This window comes from Mustela lutreola, chromosome 5 (genome assembly GCF_030435805.1).
Source record: "Mustela lutreola isolate mMusLut2 chromosome 5, mMusLut2.pri, whole genome shotgun sequence".
NCBI lineage: Eukaryota > Metazoa > Chordata > Mammalia > Carnivora > Mustelidae > Mustela > Mustela lutreola.
The window spans coordinates 34,977,685-34,992,432 of record NC_081294.1 but is presented as its reverse complement, the minus strand read 5'-3'; the positions used below and the strand labels follow the sequence as shown (position 1 = coordinate 34,992,432).

At 36.5% G+C, this 14,748-nt stretch overlaps 1 protein-coding gene across 1 annotated transcript in view; it reads left to right on the top strand.

Moving 5' to 3' along the window:
• FGF10 (fibroblast growth factor 10) overlaps positions 1-14,748 on the top strand; it is an 87,761-nt gene that overhangs the window by 70,410 nt on the left and 2,603 nt on the right. Inside the window, exon 2 of the mRNA XM_059173939.1 lies at positions 12,151-12,254. Coding sequence (XP_059029922.1) covers positions 12,151-12,254 — 104 coding nt within the window. The remainder of the gene's footprint in view (positions 1-12,150; positions 12,255-14,748) is intronic.

Here is a 14,748-nt window from a genome sequence, read left to right as displayed (position 1 = left end):
ATTTGTAAATGTTTGTAGGAGCCTCATGGTGTAGTAGAAAGAACATGGACTATTTCAGTCCTAAGTAATCTTCTAGAGGTGCTTGGTAAGCTCCTCAATGGCCCTGGATCTCCTAGTATCATCTACTACAAGAAGAGAACCAGAGATGAACCAGGCAACTATTAGATTTTGCCAAGCTCTTCTCAGACTCTACAGTTTACTAAAACCTAAATTTTTCTTTTTCTCTCTCTTCTTTTTTAAGATTTTGTTTATTTATTTGACAGGCAGAGATCACAAGTAGGCAGAGAGGCAGGCAGAGAGATGGGAGAAGCAGGCTCCCCTCGGAGCAGAGAGCCTGATGTGGGGCTGGATCCCAGGACCCTGGATCATGACTTGAGTTGAAGGCAGAGGCTTTAACCCATTGAGCCACCGAGGTGCCCCCAAACCTAAATTTTTCTTAACCCTTATATGATCTAAACTTTTTTCATTAAAAAAATGAGACCAGGTTTTCTTATTTAGTAATTTTAGTTGATTTTTGAGGCTTTAAAGTCTGTGCTTTAAATTAGACTGATCAGAAATTTAGATTGAATATAGAACACTTCTCAAAATAATCTATAATAACTTGAGGGATTTTTTTGGGGGGGTGGGAGGTGAGGAAGTATTACAGCTAACTTTCCTGCCCACACCTCCTTATCACGGTAGATCTAATTTAGAAACTCAGTGGACTTTTACTAGAGCTAATACATTTCCAGTGCTATTTTGTATTCTCCATAGATTTTTTTTCCAACAGCAAAAACATGGCAGTAACTGTCCCTTACTCTTGCACATTTAGTATTTAACGGCCTCCCTATACGTAATGGCAGACTTTCCTTCTCTCCATGGCTCAAGTGAAGAGACACATGACTCAAGGCCACATGAGGATTCCGTCAGGTTTGTTTCCCCAAATGTGAAATGCAGGAGGCATAATAAGATAGGGCCAAAGTTGGGCGTGGCTAGGATGCCCTGGATAAGAAACGAGGATTTCTAATTTTCTAAAGGTAATCCTGAAGAACTGATTTTACTTAAAAAAATGGGGGAAGGAGGGAAAGGCAAAACTCTAAATAGCTTTATGACTTTATATAAAATATATTTTCTGGTCCAGAAATAAGTTGACATTTTGGGAAGAAATATTTTCAGTATCTACTCTCAGCCTTACCCACACCCTTCTTACCATTTAAATGAATTGTACTGGGCTTTTCTGACGTTATCTTCAGCCTCCTTTTCTAAACTCTTTTGTTTTATGCTATTTCCTACCATCTGTCCCCTTGTAAACTGGGATCCAAAGTCAGTTATCCTGGGTCACAACAAATGACTCAAACATGTAAGCATTTTGTTGTTGTAAGCAGCTTGTTTGTTTTCCAGTTGCTGATGGTTGAGAATAACGGGTATGATTCCCATTTCTAGGGGCACACCAGCTTTTCTAAGTCTTTACTTCATGCAAAGTTAGCCATACAATCTTTTCTCACTTTACAAGTTAGTTAAATTTATATCAACACTTACTGTGGACAATTCTCAAAGATTCCAAATAAATTCTCATCCTTACAAACATTTAAACTATGTCTTGTCTTTGGGCATGCAACCCTGAACACACCTGATCTCATCTAATCTATGTCTCACTGTGAATATATCCTAAAAACACAGAAAGTAACGTTTGAAAACATGGCACTATGAAAATGTTGATAACTGGGGCGTCTGGGTGGCTTAGTGGGTTAAGCCTCTGCCTTCGGCTTAAGTCATGATCCCAGGGTCCAGGGTCGAGCCCCCACATCGGGCTCTCTGCTCTGCAGGGAACCTGCCTATTTGTGATCTCTCTCTGTCAAATAAATAAATAAAATATTTTTTTTAAGTTGATAACTAATTATTTCTTGAAATAATTCAATGAAGCAGACAAAAGACAATCTCTGGAGAGGGAAAAAAATAGAAATTGTCACATTTATGAAATCTATTTAGTAGAGAGACACATTAAATGACCATATGCAAACATTTGTTGATCAACATGGAAGACTCCAGGGCGCCTGGGTGGCTCAGTGGGTTAAGCCGCTGCCTTGGGCTCAGGTCATGATCTCAGGGTCCTGCGATCGAGTCCTGCATAGGGCTCTCTGCTCAGCAGGGAGCCTGCTTCTCTCTCTCTCTCTCTACCTGCCTCTCCATCTACTTGTGATCTCTCTCTGTCAAATAAATAAATAAAATCTTTAAAAAAAAAAACAAAAAAGGGGGTTTGGGAGAAGGGGGTGGGATTATGGACATTGGGGAGGGTATGTGCTTTGGTGAGTGCTGTGAAGTGTGTAAACCTGGTGATTCACAGACCTGTACCCCTGGGGATAAAAATATATGTTTATAAAAAATAAAAAATTAAAAAAAAATTAAAAAACAAAAAACAAAAAACAAACAAAAAAAAACATGGAAGACTCCAGCATCACATCTCATTTGCAATTAAAATGCAGTATGATATTAATCTTTAACACACTTTGACAATTAATTTACAACTGGGACTATTTACAACTGGGACTATCAGAAGTAGTTTCTGAGGGGCGCCTGGGTGGCTCAGTGGGTTAAGCCGCTGCCTTCGGCTCAGGTCATGATCTCAGGGTCCTGGGATCGAGTCCCGCATCGGGCTCTCTGCTCAGCAGGGAGACTGCTTCCTCCTCTCTCTCTCTGCCTGCCTCTCTGCCTACTTGTAACCTCTCTCTGCCAAATAAATAAATTAAAAAAAAAAAAAGAAGAAGTAGTTTCTGATACTTTTCATGGTATGTCACTGACAATGGTTAAATTACAATACTGGTCAATTAAATATAGTCTTAAATTGAGGAATGTTTTAGAATCTACCACTATATTCCTCAATAAGACCAAGCTAATGACTGCATTTATCTTTGAAGCACCAGTTGAAAATGTAAAAAAAAAGGTCACTGATCTTTAGCAAACTGAGAAAAATGCCTATCTTCTTATTAAAGATGGTAAGAATTTTCTGCTAACATACGTCCTGTTTCTGTCTGCAATTCTAAATGAATGTCAAGGGTATCCGAAAGAATTATGGATGATGGAGAAACTAAATGTCTCTGTTGCATTATGCTGAAAGGGCATTTGAAATCTAAAACAGTTCAAGGTGGGCCAAGATTAATGATTAGCCCACTGCGGTGTCCTCTTTTTAAAAGTGGTGAGATCATCCTAGAAGAAGTATATGCATTGAACTCTGGGTGGAAAATATGGGATCAAGTGAATCCCTACTGATTTGTAGCAATTTCATGGCCATCAGTGTGACTTCAAAGGGGCCACATGGTCCCTCAATTTTTTAGAGTTGTTGACACCATTAGCCCCCTGAAAAACGCATGTGAAATACTTAAGGGAGTGAATGAAGGCACTTAAGTTTCAACCAACATTTGCATAACCTTAGTGAGGAGAAGAAAACAAAGATTATGGTAATCCTACTGCAAATCTTTAAAAAAAAAAAAAAAAAAGGTCTCTAGACAAAAATGAAGTGTATTTGTACACAAATTCCAAATCCACATAATTATAGTTAGGCAGATGCTGAGTCCCACACCTATCAAAAATACACAAAAGAAAAACCTAGCACTTCCTTTCCACGTTCTTTAAAATTTTTTCATTGATGTTAAGCTGCTGTCATTTTTTGTATCTATTCTTGTTTGTGGATCTGCTTCGCTGCACATGTTTCTGTCAATGCTTTTTCATATCAAAGGCTTTCTCTGTCTCTGAATCATAGTGTATAGAACACTGTGTGGTCCTTGGACCAGCAGAATCAGCATTTCCTGGGAAATGGTAGAAATTCAAATTCTTTAGCCCCACCCCAGATCTACTAAATCAAAAATCTCAACAATCTGTATTTAAACAAACTTTCCAGATGATTGTAATGCAGGCTCAAGTTTGAGAACCACTGGTATGAAAAACTGGCTGACACCCCACCATCTCGATTCAGCAGACAGTAAATACCTATTGAATACCTACCCACTGCTCCAAATTCTATGCAATCCTGTGAGCTGTAGTCAATTAGCCCCAATTTGCAAATAAGGAAACCAAGATTCAGGAATTATAAATGACCTATTCAAGGTCATACAGTTGATTAAGTAACAAAGCTGACATGTTCAGCTAAGTTCTTTTGCTCTTTCAGAGATATTTCCTTCCTGTTTACACCTAAACCTTTCCATTAATTTTGTCACATAAAATATAACTTTGATGTTCTCTTTAAAAATTGGTGTGTGCATATGTGTCTGTGAAGTTATTAGCTACCCTGTGTGTGTTTGTGCACACGTGCATGCACAACTGTGAGTGAGAGACAGACAGTGGAGGGCAGTGTGGAGAAAAATGGGAAAATAAGTAGATAATACAAAAAATAAAACTAGTGTAACAAATGTTCCTGTCCAGTCACTCCCAATATAGAGCAATTAGATACATTTTGACATTCTTTCAAGACAGTTAACTTAGAATCTAGGTGCACTTTTTGAAATTGTTGAAAATCAAGCAAATACGTAATCCCGAACAGGTGTGCTTAAACTAAGAGATATTAACATATTTGTTACCCCTGAGCTATGTGCTCTTCTTTCCCAGTCAGTCTTCAAAAATCCATTCTCCTCTTCTGTTTTGCATTCACCACTCATGGACTATTTTGCTGGGCACATGCTAACTATCAATTTGGGGAGAGTTTTCTACTCCATAATCTCTGTGAAGTTATTTGAGCTCACGCAACTACCCAGCAAACGAATAGCACCAGATGTTGGTTAAAGGTGACAAGACAAACTACTGTAGGGAGGGAGAGAAACTACGATATTAATTGAAATCAACTCAAACTAAGACAAAGGTGATAGAGGTTTTTAAGGGAGAACAGAGAGGGATTACAGGAAAGTGGAGAAGGTGATTAAAAGAGAGAGAGAGAGATGAGAAACTTTGGAAGTGAAATTTACAGAAGGGAGTAGGTAGGGAATTATTGAAAATGGTTTGGGAAGGTGGGTTGGGACAATGTATGATTTGTAAATGGACAGCATTGCATTTTCTTAAGACTCAGCATGGGACCTGAGGTCACCTTTAGGGACACAGCCTAGTGCAGGTGGAAGACAAGCATAAGTTTGATCAAGACTTTTAGCATAGTATTCAGGAAGATCCTTTGTGATGTGTGCGAGTTCAGCAGTTCACATCATGTGTTGAGACCTTAATTTAACTGTTTCACATTAAAGAAAAATGAAAGCATTATTTGAAATATTCTTAATTATCATGATAAAAATTATTTAGAAAACTGCTATGTATTTTTTCTGAACGTGACCTTATAAACCTAGAATCTGTTGGACTTTCTAGATGTAAAGTAGCATTTCACTGTCAAAAATTATGAGTGGAATCAGGTTTTCAACCAATTCAAGGGTTCAGTGAAGTACCAGCTGAAATAATAATTGCTGTGTAGTTTTTTCCACATCAGTATTTATGAAGCAAAAGTATACCCCATTAGATCATTTGCAAATTATCATAATTTTTACAACATAAGAAAATTATTACATGTTTTATCATAGATATGAAAGATAAAACTAATATAGCTTGTTCTAGACATAAACCTAAATATTTTTGTTTCCCCAGAATTCTGCACCATATTTGTGTAGAATGTCACTCTCTGGAATGTAATGGGAGAATCTCACAAAAAGAGATCCTAGGATTTCTACACAAAACCCCATATTCTGTACTCAGAAAAAAACACTGCCAAGTTTTGCCCATAATTTTGACTCAATTCTAACCAGATTTCATATTAAATCATCAGTTTATTTTAATGGAGGTGCTCAGAAGCTCTTTAGAGCATTCTCCTTTCATACCAGAGAAAGTCATTAGAGATAATGTTGAAGTCCATTAGTCATCAAGAAAAGCATTACATTATCAGTAATCTCTATAAATGGACAAAGAAGTGAATGAACTTGGAGATGAAGGTGTCAAATTATTATTTAAATAAATAATGTCTAAGGAGCTGTAAAATTTTAGCCACCTAGAAAATTAATCTATATGGAAATTAATCGCTTTGTGTTAACTATATCAGTATGCTTCTCTAAAATACTTTTGAAATCTACAAATCAAATGTTTGCTAAAATATGGAGAAGTATTCAAAATAGATAAAATGTTCCTTATCATTGCCTTTTTTATTTTGCCATCCTCAGCTTTATTCAGCAAAGCCTGATTTAGTGGAAAGAGAATGGGCCTAGATCCAAATACCAAATCTACCATACCCTAGGTGAATATATGTTCATCAATTTATTAATTTCTCCAAGGTCCAATTTCAATATGTGTAGAACATAATGCTTACCGGATATATTTTCTGAGACTCAGGTATGAATATTAAAGTATATGACACATGATAGTCACTCCCTTATCATCCTTGATTTTTGTGCTATTACTGTCTTTAAATTCAACTTACCCCAAATAGTGCTTTCCTTAACCAAGAATGTTGTCTTAAGACCTCACACTCTAGATAGCCTTTCAGATCCTGTTAGAGAACTCTTTCTCACAATTTTAATAATAGTTGAAGAGACATACATGTATTATTTAGAAAATTTAAAGTAGTTTCAGATTTGTAATAACTGCTTATAAACAACAAATATTTATTTTTTGTAATTCAATGACTTTTCCTTTAAAGTATGCTCATTTGGGCATTTCCTTTTACTTTTATTTTCATTTTATTTGGATGTAGACTTATTATCTCAAAGTTTTACAAATTTGACAACACTATCAAAAGAAAAAAAACTCTGGAGGTGCTTGGTTGGCTCAGTTGGTTAAGCTTCTGCCTTCAGCTCAAGTTGTGATCCTGGCGTCCTAGCATCGAGCCCCACATCAGGCTCCCTGCTCAGCTGGGAGTCTGCTTCTCCCTGTCCCTCTGCCCCTCTGCCTGATTGTGCTATCTCTGTCTTTCTCTCTCTCTCAGATAAATAAAATAAAAATCTTAAAAAAAAACTTTTTTTAAAGAAGAAAAATTCTGTATTTAATGAATACTGAATGTTTTTACTCAGCCAGTTGCTAGAATAATCACTCATTGATTCATTCAATAAAAATATATTGCACACATATTATGAACTATGTATATATACCCTGCTCTAATAAACAGAAGAAGATGACCACTGCAATTGCTATGGATCTTTGAGAGAGATACACACTTACAAAGGTATAATCTATGATGATTCTCAAGACCACACTCCAGAGTATGGATACAAAATCTCTGAGGTGTATAGCATAAATGTGATAACACCTCTGGGGAGTTCCATAGGCTTTTTTATATCAGGATATAATATAATCTATGTGGGACACTTGACAACAATTCATGAGAAAGAGATTTAGTTCGGTGAAGTTAGGATTTGTGTATTACATTATATTAATTATAATATATTTCATCACATTAACTAAAACTATCAAGCTACATAGGATTATAATTCTGAGTAAAATATTTAGAACAAAATAATAGGACTGATTCTGAATTCATGAGGCTCTGACATTTCTTGAGCTGCTTCAATGTTTCACAACAGGTTTTGAAAAGTACATTCCTCACCCAGGACAGCACTACCACTCCTCAATGAAGTAGAATCTACACTTTTACTGAGTGGTCCCCTTGAAGAACAATTGGTATGGAGAGCCAACCATAGCTCAAATAAACACTGAATTCTTTTCCCTCCCCCATACCTATCTTTCTTTACTCCTTCATTTTTCTTTGTATAGACTATTCCTCCCAACTTTTCAAATTCTCACCTACTAAAATCCTACCCCTGAAAGGTTCACCTCCAACATCAACCATCTTCTTCACGACAACAACTTTATTATTAAAAACCAAGACAATGTATTTTCCCTCTCATGTACCTCTCAGAATATTTTCTTTGTATTGTAATTACTTTAATTATACATGTCCTTATTCTACCCAGTTTTAAAACTTCTTGAAGGTAAGGACTGTGTCTTGTCTGTATCCTCCACAGTAAGAGTTAACACAAATCCTACATGTTGGTGCTTAATACATTATTTAACTTACTCAAAGAATCTTTTGGATTTCTTTAAATATTCATATTTTATTCATTTAGGAGAGAATGATGGGATTTTGCATTGTTTTTTACATCTAGCTTTCTCCTATCTATAACCATTTTATTAAAGTTTTCCTTGCCATTCACTTTCTCCATGAAAAAAATGTTTCAGGAGAAAGTTAACCACATTGGCCAATAATCTGTTTATTCTAATAGCCCAAAGAGAGAAGTAGTCTTGGATTGCCAGGAAGAAAATGGGTCAGATACTTCCCTTCTGGAGAATGACGAGAAGCATAAACTGGGAAAGAAACTTGTGAATGGCCCTCCTCAGATTAACTACTCAATGATTCATCAAAACATAACTCATGCTTTGGCAAGCTAAAAGAAAAAATGATTTATGTGAAAATTTTGACTTCTAGGTTATTTCCATTTGCATTTCATCAGTTTGCAAAATCCTCCCCATTACTATGGTGATGATGCATTCTTAACGTAGAATGTGCCATTAACAGGAGCTGATTTATGCCACATCACTTGTAATGTTGATAGTCAAACTTTGTTATTAAGGATTTCAAATATAATTGAAAATAAACTTTCTAGTTTGCTATTATTTACTTAAATAAATTTGCCAAATATTGGATCTTTCTAGTATGTTTTTTAAAGTTATATATTTTTAGATAAAATACTTCCTATATGCCAAAATTCTTAGCATCCGTACAAGATGGTTGCTACCTTGAGTCTTACGTAACTCCCTAACCTCACTTCTTGTGACTTCCTGCCTTTTTCCCTGTTCTCTAGTTGGTAAGTCAAACATGGTTTTTCTGAAAATACCGCACTGTTGCACCTTAATGTCCTCCCCTTAATGTGTTCCCACCTTTCTCACCTGGATGCTTCTTATTCAACCTTCAAAACCCAATTCAAGTCTCATCTCCACATAGTAAGTCTGCCTTGGATCCCCAGCCAATATGATGAACTACATTTATTTTTGCCCCTTATGTCTTCTATCTTAGCTCTTACTATCACTTAATATGTTCTATCATAATTCTCTACCTATTTGTCTTTTACTCCCAATACAGCATAGATTTTGCTCAAGGAAAGCCATAACTTGCTTGGCTTTATGTTCCCATTTCCTAAAAGAGTGCCATTCTTCACATAGGTCTTCCTATGTTTTTTAATTGTGCAAAGGCTCTCAAACAGATTTAGATTACCACCTGGTGTATTCATCTTTCAAGAGACATCAAAACTGATGTGGTTAAAACTTTAAGTAATAGAATTTCACTACAAGAATATGTCTTCAAATTTAGAAAATATCTGACTTATATGAATGAGAAATACAATTTTTGTTCCCTTCTATTAATAATATAATTTTCAGGTATAAGTTTCTTCAAGTAATAAAACAGTAATTTATAACTTTTAAGATAATTATAGATTCACAAAAATGGTAAGAAATACAGAGAAATCTGTGTTTCTTTCACTTATTTTCCCCTAGGAGGTCTTCCTTCAATTGGCATTTAATTTTGCATCAAAATATACAAATATAGAATGCTAAGTCATTAGCCCAAAAACCATCAAGTAAAATTCTGGTTCTCTTTTTCAAAAATACTTTCATAAGCAAACTTGATCCTCCTAACCAAAGAGCAGAGAACACTGGAGAGATTTTTTATTAAAAAAAATTTGACAAGCCCTCTACCCTTGAGCCCCTCAGAAAGTTACTTTCACATTAACAGATGTTTATCATAGAGACAGTCCTTGTTCATCACCACAAAATTATCAGATTATACTTTACTGACATACCCAAAAAATTCTTTTCAGAATTTGAAAAAACCTTAAATCATTTAGGTCTTCCCACTTTCTATTTTGAAGCATAGTGAACTTTTTCACACTAGTCTTAAGTGGTTGCAGAATTGGTTAACTGATGGATGAATTCTTTGAATACTGAGTTCCCAATCTGTGCAAAGCAGAAAAACCCAGGGGTTTCCAAACTAAATATGATAAATCGTGTACGGTGCACTCTCAAAAATGATTGGTCAAGGACTGAGAAACATTTGTAACACATTCTTCCTTTTGTCACCTTCAAAAATCCTGCTTTAATCTTTGCTAAAACCATTCTTCAAACTTTTCATCCTAACAATTTTTGGTCACAAAAGCATACATAGGGAACAGCTAGCAATTTCCTGACAATGCTTTTTTCTTAGGCAAAATAAATACTGGCCTAAATATTTTGCCCAAGATTTCAACCTCTTGCCTTGCTCTGTGTCTTCTCTCTGTGACATAAAGTACATTAGATTCCCTTCCCTGATACTTAGACATTTTCCTCTGTGGCATGCCTATTAAAGACTGTTATCTCTATGCATCATTTTGTCAGATGGTTTTCCAACAGGATTCCCTTGGGAAAGTGGGAAGGAGTGGGGAGATGTGATAGAGAGGCAAACAGACATAGAGGGCAAAATAGTCTGAAAGCCAAAAGCTCAGGTGTTGGATCCATCATTATTGGCCTCTGTCACTTTATTTTTTATTTTTTAAAAGGATTTTATTTATTTATTTGACAAAGATCACAAGTAGGCAGAGAGAGTGGGGGGGGGTGGGGGAGCAGGCTCGTTGCTGAGCAGAGAGCCCAATATGGGGCTCATTCCCATGACCCTGGGATTATGACCTGAGCCAAAGGAAGATGCTTTAATCCACTGAGCCACCCAGGCACCCCTGGCCTCTGTCACTTTAACATCTTATATGTGAATTAGACAATCTCATGTCTTGTTTTTCATCTGTAATTAAGAAGAGCAATGCCTTCTTAGAGGACTGTTGTGAAAATTAAATAGTTTATTTAATTTTATAATAGTTTATATAATATAATAGTTTATTTTCACAACAAGAAAGTTTTTTTTTAAATATTTTATTTATTTATTTGGCAGGCAGAGATCACAAGTAGGCAGAGGGCAGGCAGAGAGAGACAGGGTGGGCGGGGGGTGGGGGAAAGCAGGCTCCCTGCTGAGCAGAGAGCCCAATGTGGGGCTTGATCCCAGGACCCTGGGACCATGACCCGAGCTGAAGGCAGAGGCTTTAACCTGCTGAGCCACCCAGGCGGCCCCAAGAAAGTGTTTTTAAAAATACAAATAAACAGATGTATTTGTTTGTACCTTAAAGGTAAAATATCAAATCCTTTCCCTATAGTTACCTATAGACCTTTCAGAGAAAATTGCCTTTAGATGCACCAACCAAACATGTGTATTAGGGGGAAAAGGTTCTCTTATCTATCAGTGACAAATTCCCTCAGTTTTCAATTCTTTCTAGGGGGGGGAAAAAAAGCCTTTGTAAATGCTGATGGATACTGGATATTCTCCCAACCCAGAGTAATGATTTTGTTATTTTAAAGACAATGTGGATGTTGGGATTAGTCTTTCTGTATCACAGAATGTCAACACATTTTCCAAAACTGAATTTATCAGTTAAATGTAGCCAAGGGATTTAGTTTATCTAAGTGTCCTACAAAGCAGAAATAGTTTACCACTGTTTTTACAGATTGAGGCAAATCTGACATATTATTGACATATGCTATGGATTTAATTTAATACCATAGTACAGATGTGTGCTCTGATAAGTTTTTGTGAAATCTAGGCTAAGATAGAGTTGTTTCAATATTTATGGGGTTGAAAATGCAGAGTTAGCAAAGGAAGCATTTTAATTAAAACAATATTTTCCCTTATATGTTCAGAGTAAAATATAAGGGAATTCTTTTAAAGACTAATTACCTATTTCAATATAGTTGTTATGTTTTTAGGCACACCAAAAGAGATTTGGATTTTTTCTAATTTTTAATTTTTAAAAATTTATTTAAAGATTAATTTATTTGAGAGAGAGAAAAAAATCGCATGGGGGGAGGAAAGCGGCAGAGGGAGAAGAGAAAGAGAATCTCAAGCAGACTCCCTACTGAGTACAGAGCCTGAAACAGGGCTCGATCTCACCATCCTGAGATTATGACCTGAGTGGAAATCAAGAACTGTTTGCTTAACCGACTGAGCCATCCAGGTGCCCCAGTTTTTTAAATCTACTAATTTTAAAACTATCATAAATTAAAACTCAATAGTTCTGATTTTTTCTTTCACCTAAATGTATGTGACCCCTTAAGTTTATCTTTTTTTTTTTTAATCGTATGTTTTAGGTATCCTAGAGATAACGTCAGTGGAAATCGGAGTTGTTGCCGTCAAAGCCATTAACAGCAACTATTATTTAGCCATGAACAAGAAGGGGAAACTCTATGGCTCAGTAAGTATTCTGCCTTAGTTTTCCAAGTCCACTGCAGTAAATCATTACCACAGTTTTGGAATGTTTCCCTCAGACATTGAAGAGCTTTGTTATCATTCTATCGCTAGTGAATAGAGCCACGACAGGCTGGTCACCAGAGTTTCGAGGGCTGGCAAAGCAGCTCTTACAATTCTGTAATTTCCTCTGTTGTTCACCCATCAGCCTACCACACAGGCTGTTGCTGGCATTCATCAGTCAATGCTCTGAACTATTAATGGGTCAGACTCTCACGGAAGCATCTGGTCAGATTGGCACGGGTGCTACAGACAACTTGGAGAAGAATCATTGAAAACAAAGATCTTAAGTTGAGTAGGAAACCATACACTGTGTGTGTTTTAAAGCTGAAGATAAAACAGGGGCTTGGTATTTTGTATTCTGCTAAAACATGAGATGGGGAGACAGATTAGGAAATTCACTATTTGCGTACCTTCAATCAACTCCATAATTTTATTTACCTAGACAGTAGTCATTAATTCCCTGATGTAGCTGGTATCTAGCCCATGATTAGGGTACATACACCTCTGTGTTTCATAGCAAGTATTAAGGAATATCACTTCAAAATGTGTAAGTAACCTTATTTTGTTGATTAGCGTAAGAACAATTGCACTGCCTACCCGGAGCCAGTGGCTCCCAAACTAGATCACAATCATTGGGAAGATTAAAACACACTTCTAGATTTTTTGATATATTAAAGCTGTCCCAAGATCTATGAATTTGCATTTCTAACAAGGTTCCAGGTGTTCCCAATGCAACACTTTGATAACCCAACTTAAGGACCACTGGTCTGATTATAGATAGTCTTGTATTTCATTTGGTCCACTCATAACTGGGGAGTTAGGCACACACACTGTGGGCCAGTCCTTTTCTCTAGGGGAACTGCCTTTTGCATGGCAGGGCGAGAGAGGTGGTTAAAGGAATTTAAGATTTTTCCATTATGTGCAGTTCTACTCCTAAGCTTAGAAGAGTAGTGGGCCATTTTAAAAAGTGGTACCATTTAGGGGTTCATAGCATAATCACTTTTGAGGCATTTATTTTTATTTTCTTGAATGAACATGACTGAGTCCCTCCTTAATCTAACTATTATAGGAATCACTGGGGGAAGGACCAGGTTTATGCCCTTTGCAGAGATACTAAAACACTAAGTCAAAACTTAAGCTTTACAGTAAAGCCAGATCACATGAATTTAGATTGAGAGAAATAAAAGGTAAACAATTTTAACTGCGATAAAAGATTGAAATAACTTTCAGTTGATAAAGTATACCTCTTTAAAAAGGTAACATCAGAGAGAAATGGAGCATTCTTAAATGAAAAGTGTCATAAAAATACTTAATAACCTTTTTCTTCTGTCCCAACACAATTCACATACTGTGCCTACGCTTCCTACTGAACTCTAAGACGTATGAATTGTTTCATCCCATTTCTGTATCTAAAGTAGAGACCCACTGCTTTCTATCATAGCACCCCCATGCAGTTATCTGCAATGGGATTTACAGAAATTCTCTCATGAATGTGCTTATTGTTGACAGTCTTCCCCCAATATATTGTTAACTTAAATTGGACAGGGGCTGCCTTGTCCCACACTATACCCTCAGCAGTCAGATCCATCCAGAGCAGACCCCCAAGACCTTTTCTTTTCTTTTGACTTTCATGCTGATGATTTGCCTACATGCTATAAACACGTAGATCCCTAGGTCCCTCCTCCAGAGATTTTGATAAATTTGAGCTAAGGTGTAAATATTTAAAAAACAACTGAGATTAGGAGTTTGCTAGAGGTGTATCTCACTTTGAGACATTGTTCTAGGGGCACCTGGGTGGTTCAGTCAACTGAGCAAATGACTTCTGGCTTCAAGTCAGGTCACAGTCTCAGGGTACTGAGTTCGAGCCTGGCATCAGGCTCCACACTCAGTGGGAATCTTTTTGAGTCTCCCGCACACACGCTCTTGCTTTCTCTTTCAAATAAACAAATCTTAATTGCTCTATAAATTTATTTGGGGGAGGGAAAAATAAGTACTGCTGCTTTTTTATACATAGCTCTGTTGCAAATATAAAATCATTTCAAATAACCCCAATTCTCCCAGTCTCTAAACTGCATCCCTTTTATTAGAATGAATGTAATTATTCACGTAAAAAATCATCTCTGTTTCGAAGCCATATAGTTTTAGACAAACTATGTTTGTGATGGTTCTGATAATGTTCAAAATGATGATCTAGTTCACAGAAACCCAGACACTTAAAAATACAGATATTTAGGAATTGAGAATTGAGTTAAAAAAACAAAATTAAATCCCAAGGTGAGAAAAACTATTTGAACTGCCCAGGAGAGGCCAACTTAAAGATCCCTACAATACCTTGGGTTTGGATTGGGAAACGTAGAACCAGAAGAGCAAAAGCCCCTATTCCTTAGCTTCTTATCTGCTTTAGTGTGGATCTAAGAGAAGAATGACATTTCTAAAGG